We start from the raw sequence: 13,600 nt of genomic DNA on the forward strand, positions 1-13,600 counted from the left end.
GACAATAATAACAGGTGGATATCTAATCAACTATTTTGTTGAATAGATGGCAATGACAATAATAACAGGTGGATATCTAATCAACTATTTTGTTGAATAGATGGCAATGACAATAATAACAGGTGGATATCTAATCAACTATTTTGTTGAATAGATGGCAATGACAATAATAACAGGTGGATATCTAATCAACTATTTTGTTGAATAGATGGCAATGACAATAATAACAGGTGGATATCTAATCAACTATTTTGTTGAATAGATGGCAATGACAATAATAACAGGTGGATATCTAATCAACTATTTTGTTGAATAGATGGCAATTACAATAATAACAGGTGGATATCTAATCAACTATTTTGTTGAATAGATGGCAATGATAATGTTTAATAAAGTCAACTATTTGTTATCCTATCCACAATGGAAAAACAAGGACCTTATGAATATTATTCTCAATTTTATTTTTATCACTAAGGCAATTTCTTTAGACAGTGTTGTAATCTTGAAAGCTGCTGGCTGACTGTGTAGATTCCATCTAGGCAACCATTGGTGTTTAGTGCCCATTTCTCCCTCTCTCTTAGCCTTGTCTTTACCTTCCATCACACCCTCTCTTTTTGGTCCACCAATGTTTTCCCCAAGTAGAATCTCACAATGTACCACAGCTTGTACAATTTATAAAATTTTATACATATATAAAGGTAATTATAATCATAATAAATTAACAATTACTTTTTTCATACATATATAACATTTCACATATACATATTATATCATATTATTTTAGATGTTAATTTTTTAATAAATGTTTTATACCATGGTGTTTTTTCCATGTCTAAGATGTTCCTAATATGTAGCATATCTTTTCTGTAAAGAATTTATGTGTCTTGGACCATAAAACTTTTTGTTACAATCCCCATCTTCATATTTTGTACCTCTCCAAGAGAAACAAAATAATGTCAGAGAAGGGATAAATTATTGAACAGGGGACAAAAATGAAGGATGGGGTCTAAATAGGAACATGGGGCCAGGATTGAAAGGTGGGGTCTGATTTGACAGATGGGGGAATGATTGGCAGAAGGGGAAATAAAATCTGGGTAGGGGGAGGGGAGAGTCTGGAGGGGTTTGCGAGGTGAGCCTCGCGCGAAAGAATTTATATTAGGGTAGCATAAGCTACCATGCTCCACTGTAGTGAAGCTATGCCTTTCACTCTTCTATATTTTCCTATATTTTGAATAAAATTTGAAAATGCCTCTATTTATTTTTTTTATTTCTATTTTAAGACTTTTTTTATACTAAATCACCAACATAGTCTAATACTTTACTTTACCTAATATTTTAAGATAAAAATTTGGCTCCATTGAAGAAAAAAAACAATAGTTTGTTTGAAATAGGAACATCTAGTGGCAGATTATTGAACTACATAATATACATTTTTCTGGATGTCAACAAACATGATTATTGATTGAAAAAACACAGATGGGGTAGCAAACAATGCTATGATATTAAAATTGAAGCAAGGGGTTAAAACTCACACATAGTGGTCAAAAAATTAATATGGGGTCATTTTTTCATGATGGGGTAGCTTCAAGTGCTTATATCTGGAGAACCATAAGAGATAGAGGCCTAGTTGCTTGACTGTGGTAACTCAGATTTAGACAAGGAAGCCATTTATGCACATGGGGTGTCAAAATTTGATATGGGGTATTTTTTTTCATGATGGGGTGTCAAAACTTGATATGGGGTATTTTTTTTCATGATGGGGTAGGTTTAAGTGCTTATATCTGGTGAACCGTAAGAGATAGAGGCCTGGTTGCTTGACTGTGGTAACTCAGATTTACATAAGGAAGCTATTTATAAACATGGGGGACCAAAATATGATATGGGGTATTTTTTTCATGATGGGGGTAATTTCAAGTGCTTATATCTGGAGAACCGTAAGAGATAGAGGCCTAGTTGCTTGACTGTGGTAACTCAGATTTACATAAGGAAGCTATTTATAAACATGGGGGACCAAAATATGATATGGGGTATTTTTTTCATGATGGGGGTAATTTCAAGTGCTTATATCTGGAGAACCATAAGAGATAGAGGCCTAGTTGCTTGACTGTGGTAACTCAGATTTACACAAGGAAGCTATTTATAAACATGGGGGACCAAAATATGATATGGGGTATTTTTTTCATGATGGGGGTAATTTCAAGTGCTTATATCTGGAGAACCGTAAGAGATAGAGGCCTAGTTGCTTGACTGTGGTAACTCAGATTTACATAAGGAAGCTATTTATAAACATGGGGGACCAAAATATGATATGGGGTATTTTTTTCATGATGGGGGTAATTTCAAGTGCTTATATCTGGAGAACCGTAAGAGATAGAGGCCTAGTTGCTTGACTGTGGTAACTCAGATTTACATAAGGAAGCCATTTATGCACATGGGGGACCAAAATATGGTATGGGGTATTTTTTTCATGATGGGGGTAGTTTCAAGTGCTTATATCTGGAGAACCGTAAGAGATAGAGGCCTAGTTGCTTGACTGTGGTAACTCAGATTTACATAAGGAAGCCATTTATGTACATGGGGGACCAAAATTTGATATAGGGTGTTTTTTCATGATGGGTGTAGTTTCAAGTTCTTATATCTGGAGAACCGTAAGAGATAAAGGCCTAGTTGCTTGACTGTGATAACTCAGATTTAAGCCATTTATGAACATAGGGTACCAAAATTTGATAGGGGGTAATTTTTTCATGATGGTGGGTGCAGGAGACCCTAACTCTGCAAGGCTACTCAATATTTCCTAAAAATTTAATATAGGGGCCATTTGTTATGGTGGAGAGGGAATTAGGTTAAGTTAGGTTAGGTAATATTGAGGAGCCCTGCAAGGTTAGGGCCCCCACGGGGGCCCTAACCTTGCAGGGCTCCTCAATATTACCTAACCTATGCAGGAGACCCTAACTCTGCAAGGCTACTCAATATTTCCTAATCCCTTTAGGGGAGGAACTAGGTTAGGTTAGGTAATATTGAGTAGCCCTGCAGGGCTACTCATCTTAAACTAACCTAACTTAACCTAACCTAACCTAACCCATTTTAAACTAACATGAACCAATTAAACCTAACCTAACCTAACCTAACCCATTTTAATCTAACCTAACCCATCTTAACCTAACCTAACCTAACTTAACCTAACCTAACCCATTTTAACCTAACCTAACCCATCTTAACCTAACCTAACCTAACCTAACCTAAATTTTAACCTTACCTAACTTAACCTAACCTAACCTAACCTAACTTAACCTAACCTAACCTAACTTAACTTAATCTAACTTAACCTAACCTAACTTAACCTTACCTAACCCATCTTAACCTAACCTAACCTAACTTCACCTAACCTAACCTAATTTCAACCCCAACCCCATCATGAAAAATTGGCCCCTATATTCAATTTTTACCCACCATCATAGAAAAATGACCCTCATATTAATTTATGTACCCCCATGTGCATAAATGGCTTCCTTGTGTAAATCTGAGTTACCACAGTCAAGCAACTAGGCCTCTATCTCTTACGGTTCTCCAGATATAAGCACTTGAAACTACCCCCATCATGAAAAAAATACCCCATAGCAAATTTTGGTCCCCCATGTGCATAAATGGCTTCCTTGTGTAAATCTGAGTTACCACAGTCAAGCAACTAGGCCTCTATCTCTTACGGTTCTCCAGATATAAGCACTTGAAACTACCCTATATGAAATTTTGACACACCATCATGAAAAAAATACCCCATATCTAATTTTGGTCCCCCATGTGCATAAATGGCTTCCTTATGTAAATCTGAGTTACCACAGTCAAGCAACTAGGCCTCTATCTCTTACGGTTCTCCAGATATAAGCACTTGAAACTACCCCCATCATGAAAAAAATACCCCATGTCAAATTTTGGTCCCCCATGTGCACAAATGGCTTCCTTGTGTAAATCTGAGTTACCACAGTCAAGCAACTAGGCCTCTATCTCTTACGGTTCTCAAGATATAAGCACTTGAAACTACCCCCATCATGAAAAAAATACCCCATAGCAAATTTTGGTCCCCCATGTGCATAAATGGCTTCCTTGTGTAAATATGAGTTACCACAGTCAAGCAACTAGGCCTCTATCTCTTACGGTTCTCCAGATATAAGCACTTGAAACTACCCCCATCATGAAAAAAATACCCCATAGCAAATTTTGGTCCCCCATGTGCATAAATGGCTTCCTTGTGTAAATCTGAGTTACCACAGTCAAGCAACTAGGCCTCTATCTCTTACGGTTCTCCAGATATAAGCACTTGAAACTACCCCATATGAAATTTTGACACCCCATCATGAAAAAAATACCCCATATCAAATTTTGACACCCCATGTGCATAAATGGCTTCCTTGTGTAAATCTGAGTTACCACAGTCAAGCAACTAGGCCTCTATCTCTTACGGTTCTCCAGATATAAGCACTTGAAGCTACCCCATCATGAAAAAATGACCCCATATTAATTTTTGGACCTCCATGTGTGATTTTTGTTCCCCATATTTTATATACTTACCCCATATGTAATATTTTACCCCTATAACTCATAGTTTATTACCACCAAGCTTTGTTTTATACATTGAAAATTAAAGGGACCAAAATTTAAGATGGGGTACAAATCACATGATGCCGGGGGGGGGGTTTATTTTGACAGATGGCGGGGGGGGGGGGTTTATTTTTTCACATGGGGTAGAATCTCACTCCTCAACTGGGATGGTGCCCAAGAGACTTATTTTTTATTTAAATTAGTACACTTTGTAACCAAGGACGTAATCGTATTGTTCCTAAACAGTGATATAATTGGTCAAAATTACGAGATTGTTTATCTAAACATTCTATATCTATTCCTTTAAAGGGCGAATATAGGTTTGATATAATATGAGCTTATTTCAAAGGTGCAATTATATAGATTATAAATAACTTAAAGATATTGACATATCTAATTGTATAAGTCTGTTTATAGCTTAAAACCTGTCTTACTCAAGATAATATTATGTAATTAGTGTGGTTCTCTAAGAACTCAAACACCCTAGCATCACACAAGGCTTCGTAGCAAGGTTGAATTAAAAAGCTTTCGTTAAAGGATAGTCGTAATAACGTGGAAACCAATTAATCAGGGGTAAATATACCCATCTTCTACCTTCATACAAATTATATAATGTAAAATATTTAAAAGTTTAAAAAAACATCAAATAATGTAAAAAGTAAAAAAAAATAATCGATAAAATTTTCTTGGAGGAAGAATGATTTCAAATCCCTGTTATTTTAAGGTTCGTGTGTGTGTGTGTTAAAATGGCGTACTTGGGGGTTTATATATTTTCCAGAATTAACCAATGATCTTTGTACAGAAAATAAACTTTAAGACGTATTATTTACCCTAGTCAAAACTATTTGCGTACTTTTACGCAAATTAATTTTACTTTTTTAAAAAATTGAATTAAAGAGTATATAATCTAAAATAATAAACATTTAAATTATCATTTAAGATGCGTGCCATTGTAATAGTCAATCAAACTTAAGCAAAATAGTAAAAAAAAAGTCTTGTAAAGGGCTAAAATAAACCGTTTGTCGTCAATCTCATTTATCATATGTTCAATTGAAACAGAAAATTGCAAAATCTACTTAAGGATTTTTTTGAATTTTTAAATTTGGCATAGATATTCTAAAAGTATGAAATGGCACCTTTCATATAAGCTCATATCATATCGAACCTATATTCGCCCTTTAAGAGAAGCTCAGCTGATCAAATTTGACAACAACAACATAACAACTTGTGATGAATAATTTTCAAAGAGGAAATTCTATTCAGTCAAATTTTAACGTTTATTTCAATAGAAAAATTGAAAAAAATCAGAAAATTTCAGTTAATCTAGTATAATTTTATTAGGTAAGTATCAAAATTCATATACCACATAATGAAATCTTTTTAAAGAAGCCTTTGAAGATTTTTCTGTCTGGCTCGATCTCTAATTTTAAAATATTTAAAATCTCTAGCGTTCCTACTAGGTAATACAAAATATTTATAGAAACCTAAGTAATAATAAATATATAATTAAACATATTGGCGGAGCCTTGCCGGGATTCTTCTTGTCAATTAATAGATAATGTTAATAAGTGTTTCACGTATATATATTGCAGTACTCTAGCTATACTTTTGTATAATGTTTAAAACTGTTTGAGTATAGGATCGACATCTACCCTATTATAATTATTGAGCCTATTTGCGGCTCTAACCGTATTAAAAAATCTTTTTCAAATTTTATATTGTCTCGAACGTCATACAAAGTAAAAAGATTTCATTAATTGGAATTATAAAAGAAAACATATCAACAAGAAATTTGTAAAAAGTTTTTAGGACAACCGGGTATAAAACTGATTAAATTGATTATCGATCCGGCTCAGACTAGAGGAGTAAATACGCATAGATCAAATGAAAGAATATGAGACTGATGACACCATGCTTGAAATTTAAAAGATGAAGAAGGAACTTGCCGAACTAGTGCATGACCGACCAATTCAATATAGATATAAATGGACTCATTATTGGAGATGTTATGAGAAAAAATAAAGGTGGCAATCAAGATCGACGGTACATCTTTATTTCCAGCAGTGCATAAAGAATGGTTGTCAATGAATGAAAAAGAATGAAGTGATGTTCATAAAATGTTTGATGAATCACGGCAATATTTGGAAAAATGGAAACAAAAAGTAAATGAAGATGGTAGAGCAAAACGTATTAAAAATCTAGAATCTAGTATAAATAAAAGATTAAAAATATTACAACATGATAAACCTAAATGTATGAGACCTTTTGTTTGTTTTTTGCAACAACATTACAAAAGTGAAAACAGGGAAAAGTGCATGGAGAAATGGAATTCTTTAAGTTCAGCTGCAAAATAACCTTACTATGAACCTACGAATAGATATAAACAGGACATTGTTGTATAGAAGGAGAAAACGAGACTAGATGGAAGAAAGATGGTTATTACAATACTAAAGAAGTTAAGATTACAACTGAAATTGTAATTTTACTTGTATTGAATACTATATTTGTGCATTAAGAAACTTTTTTTATGAGACAAAAAATGTTTATCTGCATTTTAAGTTTGTTGCTCTGAATAATCCTATTCCAATACTTTTCAGATTGATGTGGAATAAATGGTTGTAGAAAGTATGCATTCCTTTAACAAGGTGCAGACCCTGCCTATCAGGCAGAAGGTGGCCAGGAATCTGGCAAAAATACCTGACATTCCTTGGAACAAGGTAAGTTTTTTGAGGTTGTTTGTAGCGAAGCTTCTCTATAATTCATTTAAAAAATTATCTGTTAAAAGTATGTATGCATTAAAATAATATTATATCGATCTATGCTATCTGCCAAGAGTAGTAGGGTGCATGTTGTCTGTCTATATGAAATTTTGCTTAACTTAGCTATTTTATTTATGTCTTTTTCTTGTTAAAACTAAATTTTAATTTGATTGGTTAGCCATTGGCCACCACTCTCCTTCCTCTTTAAAGTGCCTTAAGTGTCCTTCTAGGGGCATATTATCCGCTAGTAATATTTTGTTATTTTATGAACATCATGGAACTAATAGAGAAATGATCTATGACAGGTTGAACACCAGCTCTTATCTGCATGTCCTCAGCCTTCGGAGCAACGGGAGGGCAGCTACACATTGACTTCGGATGGCCAGGCAGCCGTCATTTCTCTTGGCATCTTTTTGCTGGAGTCCAATTTTCAACACAGGTACCTACCTATATTTTTTTAAATGTGGTAAAAGAATATTTCATCATGTATTGTATGATTTTTGAAAAAAAAAGTTATTTTGTTGACTTTATTAAAATATGTCTGCCGTTTTAACTTAAAGTGCCTTGGTGAGAACAGAACCTCCCCTCCTTATTTTTAAAAATGAATTGAAAATAATTGAAGAGTTTATTGCTTAGGCCAGGTTAAGTTAGGTTATATTGGGAACAGAGAAACCCCGCAGGGTTGGGGTTCCTACTGCTTAAATACCTATTCACTTTATTTTCAATTTTTAAAAAATATCGTTGGAATGGTTCATTGCTTTTAGAGAAACTAACAGTAACATATGACTTTTTTAGGGACCGTATTTTGGACTACTTACTGAAGCTAGAACTTGGCCTAGCAACAGCCCTATTTCCTGATGAAAACTCGGTTTTTAAATCACATAGTAAGTACTTCAGTAGCGCAGCTATTCTATAACTATATTGGTATACCTATCTGTTAAATTAATATAAAAATAGAATATTACTTTTAATGGTTAAAGCAGAAATTTTGAAAATATTACAATTCTTAGCCAATCAATAACTACCTATACAAAAAGTATTTCCGTATGGGATCCCGTACAACTTGTTAAATAACATATCCAATTATTTATGCATTTACTGTACGTGCAATAGATTTTCAATTTTTTTTTAATTAGGTCCTTGAGTTGATTTTTCTACATACGACCTTTAGTCACTAGTTCGGGTGTATTTAAACAGACAATTTTACTTTAAATATTAATAAAGTGAATATATTAAAGTGTTTTCTCTTCTTTTACTATGATTAAGTTTACTACACTGTTAAATCCCAAATATTGTTTGTACCTAGCGAATGCTTTAAATTAATCGGAATAAAAATGTCTCTGCTTTAGAATTAAACAGCCAGCTACCACAGGCAGAAACTTTTTCCTTTTGTTTGAATACAATTTTGAATGATGTGGCCGCCTCGTCCACTGACTCCATTGCTGAGAGGATCATTGAAAGCCAGGTATGTCAAAATTATTCGGCAAGGAGATGGGTTCGAATCTCGGCCAACACTGCGTCATAATTAAAGACTTTAAAAATGGTAACATCTGCCGCTATTTCAGATGCGCGACAAAAATTGTAAGAGTAGGGGGGAATGCTTTGATCCAAAATAGGAGCAACTCATTACCATGTGCAGTACAGTTAGGACTTTCAGACAAATCGTGCAATCAAAGGGTTAGCTGACTTAAGAGCGTTTTGCTATATATAATATAAATCATAAAAATCATCAATCAATATTGAGCGGTTACCGTGATTATAAGATTTAGACAGAAAGACAGACATTTTTGTACTGTGTAAAATAGATTAAAGTTTGTTATGTAAAAGCATAAGTTTTAAAAATCTTGTTTATTGTTAATTTAAATTAAAACACTACCTATTTACTTTATACCGTTTTTAGGTTACTCTGCTTAATAACATTGTTGGAATGTTACAAGAAATGAAATCTAGAGATAATCCTTATCCATTCAATACAAGGTAGTTTGTGTTTTTAGAACAAATGTAACAAAAAAAGCTTAATACACCCAAATAACAAATAAACATAAATAACAAAAAAGAGCGACAGCGCTTTTGATTTACTGCACAGGATAAAAGTATAGTTTGGGGGTCCTAAAAGTCCTTGTATTCGTCATTTTAAAAATCAAGGCTTTAGAAATGCTATTTTTGTAGGCACCGAATGATTTTTTCTCGTTTAAAACTTCAACTTTACTAATATCTGAGGACTATGTTAGCGACAAAAATCACAATATTCAAGTATTCAATATCCATTAGATATCCAATTATTTAGACGGTCAACTTGTAAATGTGTGGTTCCAGTATTGATTGGTCTAGTCAGAGCACTGGCTAGGTACGGGCCTCTAGGAGACTTTCTCACTAATAAAATATTTGAGGTATGTAACTAACTAAACAAAGTTTGTAAAAATAATCATGTGCTTTCTCGTAATGTGTCCATTAAGCACCAAAACCTCCAACCCATCCACCATCCCTTTATTTTTAGATTAATCGAATTGGATTTGGAGATTTTTTTTTGTGATTTTAGGTAGCACCGCTACTCTATTATAAGGCAATATTTGTCACTCACTCTCTGTCTACTCTCTGTTTACTTTTATCTCTTTCTCTTAACTTCTAAACCTATGCTAGTTATTATGTATGGTTCTATGTTAAATCAATTTCTCTCTTACAGTAAGGTACCTATGATATTTTTTTCCATTTAGAATCTAAAATTTGAATCAGTGGCTGCCCAAGACAAAAAGCTGAAGAAAACATTTTCAAACTTTAGGTCAGTGTATTATTATTGCATATTTGGGAACTTAACTTTTAATTTCATTGTCTTATCCTTTGTTATCTCTCTGAGATTAATAACCTATTTATGTTCAAGTGATTAAATATTATTACTTCGCTCTCTATTACACCCACTACCCTACCACTGGATCTTAAAACAGAATATCCCATGCTAAAGATTAAAAGCATTTGTTAAAATGTTGAATACTGAAGATTTATAAAACCTAAAAAAACCGCATTCCAAAAACCCTCAATCCGCAAAAAAAAAACAAAGAATTCGCAATTCGCTTTTTTTGGTGGATTTTTGTAAGAATCCGATCCGACCCAAAAATTCGGCGGATTGCCATTGGTAATAACTTAATAGGTATACCTATACTAAATAATTTATTTTTCAGATCAATCATTCCCCGGTCCCTGTCCTCAACTTTCCAGCCGCAGAATGAGTTGATCGAGTCCCACTCCTCAGAATCTGTTGTGGACCTCAGTTTCAGACCCAACCTAAGATCAGATCTAATGTGCTATCAGGTTTCATTATTATTTTTTCCTTTACGCCCCTTACGCATCTTATTGAGTTGCGGCTGTTTTGGGCCAAGGTATTTTCCCTACTCTGACTTTTTATGTCGAGCACCTGGCATAGCAGCAGTACTAACCACTTTTAAAATCTTTGGTTATGAAATTGTGTTGGGTCGAGATTCAAACCTATCACCTTCCTGAAAACGAGCGTATGCGCTACGTGTTACGCCACAGTCTTGTGTCAGCTATTTTGTAACTGATATAATTTCAGACCGAGAAGCAAAGAGAACAGGACAAGATGATCTCATTCCAAAGCCAGGCATCTGTACAGCCATATGATCCTTCCACTTATTTCTTCCATAAAGTTGGATCTTCATTTAATCAGGTAATCTCATCCTAGAAATTTAGTATTTTTTACGTTCATTTACCCAGAGTCTTGGAAATGTGATTCAGTCAAACAATTCTAAGTAAAAATTTCCCTATAACCCTCTTCCCTTATTCCTCCCCTTATTTCCCACTTCACTTTAGCTACATCAAAAAACAAGTTTTACGCCAACACTCCGCCAACAAAATATCTAATTTCAAATAATATCAACTGGAATAAATTGGGTAAATCAAAGCCTCTGCATTTAACCTTTAATTCTTATACCTATAGGTACCTTTTTTAAAAGCGAAGCTTTTCTATAATTAGGATAGGTCCGTACGTCCGTCCGTCACAAACGGATAGCTTTTTAAGTTAATTTAGGCATGTTAGAATTGTCCTATCGATTTTAAACTTTGTATGGTGATTCCTTTAGTAGATAGGTACGATTTAGAAAACATAGCAACTCTATAATCATAACAAGAATGTCCGTACGTCCATTTTAAACATGTTGATTTTTTACTTTTTTAACAACAAATTTTTAAGTGATCTAATCATCCGATTGATCTTATTTTTGGTATGTTGATTCCTGGGACAACAAAGTATAATGTTATAAGCAAAGCCACTCTATAATCAAGTCCTAAAAATGTAAGTATGTCCATAAACATTATCCTGTATCAAGCAGTTTTTCAACAAATTTACTTACAATTTTGCTCCGATTCTTATACATTTATATTCTGATTATTCAGTTCTGACACTATATAAGTGTTAATGTCCGTTTGTCCTACCATTTCAGTGCTTTGTTTTTATGGATGTTGTCATCCTTGTTTACTTTTGTTTAGACCTAATTTTATTTTTGATACTTACCTAATGTAAGTAGATAATATATATAAATTAATACAAAGAGTACCTACCTATGATGATTTATTTTGTATTATTAAGTTACAAGCTCCTTTAACAAGAGTGTACAAGATGCACAGAGACTCGGATGGAATTATCAGATTTAAAGAAGCAACACTGAGAAACATTTTTCAGGTTTGTCTTTTTTTTTCTGTAGCGAAGCCACTCAAATCTATCTTTTAATAAATTGTGTGATTTGACGTGACTGATATATTACAGCCACTTTTCTAAAATTAAAATTGTAATTTTGATGGTCTTATAAAGTGTTTGGTATTAAAGACATATAAAACAGTGTTTTGTCGGTTTCGTGATATCGCCTCTTAAGGGGCGTTTCGTCGTATTTTCACAGTAGCTTTTCATAGGTTGTTTTAGGTCAGGTGAATATTAATGATTGCCCGACAGGGTTAGGCAATTAGCCCCACAGGGTTAGAGCCCCACGCAGTGGCTAGAAATAGGAGAAAGCTACTGTGAAAATACGACGAAACGCCCATTAAGAGGCGATGTCACGAAATTGACAATACCCAAAGATTGTACCTAATTTTTATGTGATTACCGTCCCTTTTGATTTTTAAAACTTATATTTTTGTCATTTTCTATCTGTGTACTTATTACATATTTTATTAGGAGGTATATTTTTTTGCTTTTTAATGTCTAAATTTTCCACAGGCTTTGTTTGTTTATCTTTTTAATAGTTGTTAGTTTACGTAAGCTTTCATAAAAACCGATTTTTTTTCATCTTAGATAATTTTGAAAGTGCTGGCAAAAGATATGTTGGAGTTCCTTGATGGTTTATCCCACGATATTTACAGTTCTGGTTCCATCAAAATATTTCCCTATAAATCACTCAGGAACGTATCTATTTTAACACATAATACCTAGTACCTCGTACGGGCGAGGCTGCAGTCAATGACAATTTAACGTCAGGTCCAACAACCAAGTATAACTAATTTCTTAGTTTCTGTCCAATTACTCGGAGTATTTAGTAAAGTATCAAACAACAGACAAACACCTCTTTGATTGCACGACCCTTGTCTGGAAGTCCTTCAACACAGATAAACAATGTGTGATCGATGTCTTGATACTTAAAATATTTTTAGTTTTAAAATATGGTGAGGTTTTTTTTCACATTTCAAAGTTTTCTTTGTTTCTCGAGATCTTACAGTACACACGCACATCTGGCAGATTTAAAATGTAAGAATGTTTGTTCAAGTATATAATAAGATACGTTATCGGTCAGTGAGACTTTGAGTCTGGTTTTTATTTCACTGCTGAGAGAAATGCTACAGCCGCAGCCAGGTTAGTTTTTTCAAAGATATTGTCTATAATAAATAATGATTAAGTAAATTATACTGGTATCCAAAGTTAAAGTTTCATAACTATATTGGTTGAAAAACTTTGGGTAGGTTGATATTTTTTATTAAAGGGGGGGGGGAAATGTGGTGACTCGTGCCACGACATACCAGCAATTTTATTTTGGGTGCTACTCCCTTAGTTTTAGAGATAATTGGGTGAAATCTTTTGGGCTGGGTCACTAATTACCCCAACTAGAGGTAACTTTCAAAAAAACGGCGGCGGGTCCGCCGCTCCCGCCGTTCGCCGCCATTTTCCGCCGCCGCCAAAAAAAATTTTTTTATTGCATTTCTCGCCGAATTAGGCAATTTGGAATCATTTGAGACCATGTTATTTTTTT

General features: G+C 33.9%; 1 protein-coding gene across 1 annotated transcript in view; it reads left to right on the forward strand.

Moving 5' to 3' along the window:
• The first annotated feature begins 7,186 nt into the window (after positions 1 to 7,186).
• Pi4KIIIalpha (phosphatidylinositol 4-kinase III alpha) overlaps positions 7,187 to 13,600 on the forward strand; it is a 47,383-nt gene continuing 40,969 nt past the window's right edge. Inside the window, exons 1-13 of the mRNA XM_080148485.1 lie at positions 7,187 to 7,313; positions 7,661 to 7,794; positions 8,151 to 8,239; positions 8,705 to 8,820; positions 9,256 to 9,332; positions 9,643 to 9,745; positions 10,070 to 10,134; positions 10,532 to 10,661; positions 10,921 to 11,034; positions 11,953 to 12,045; positions 12,652 to 12,762; positions 12,866 to 12,971; positions 13,132 to 13,206. Of these exons, the coding sequence (XP_080004611.1) occupies positions 7,209 to 7,313; positions 7,661 to 7,794; positions 8,151 to 8,239; positions 8,705 to 8,820; positions 9,256 to 9,332; positions 9,643 to 9,745; positions 10,070 to 10,134; positions 10,532 to 10,661; positions 10,921 to 11,034; positions 11,953 to 12,045; positions 12,652 to 12,762; positions 12,866 to 12,971; positions 13,132 to 13,206 (1,318 nt within the window). The 5' untranslated portion in view covers positions 7,187 to 7,208. The remainder of the gene's footprint in view (positions 7,314 to 7,660; positions 7,795 to 8,150; positions 8,240 to 8,704; positions 8,821 to 9,255; positions 9,333 to 9,642; positions 9,746 to 10,069; positions 10,135 to 10,531; positions 10,662 to 10,920; positions 11,035 to 11,952; positions 12,046 to 12,651; positions 12,763 to 12,865; positions 12,972 to 13,131; positions 13,207 to 13,600) is intronic.

The sequence above is a fragment of the Acartia tonsa genome, chromosome 14 (genome assembly GCF_053477335.1).
Source record: "Acartia tonsa isolate MP-2025a chromosome 14, ASM5347733v1, whole genome shotgun sequence".
Classification (NCBI taxonomy): domain Eukaryota; kingdom Metazoa; phylum Arthropoda; class Copepoda; order Calanoida; family Acartiidae; genus Acartia; species Acartia tonsa.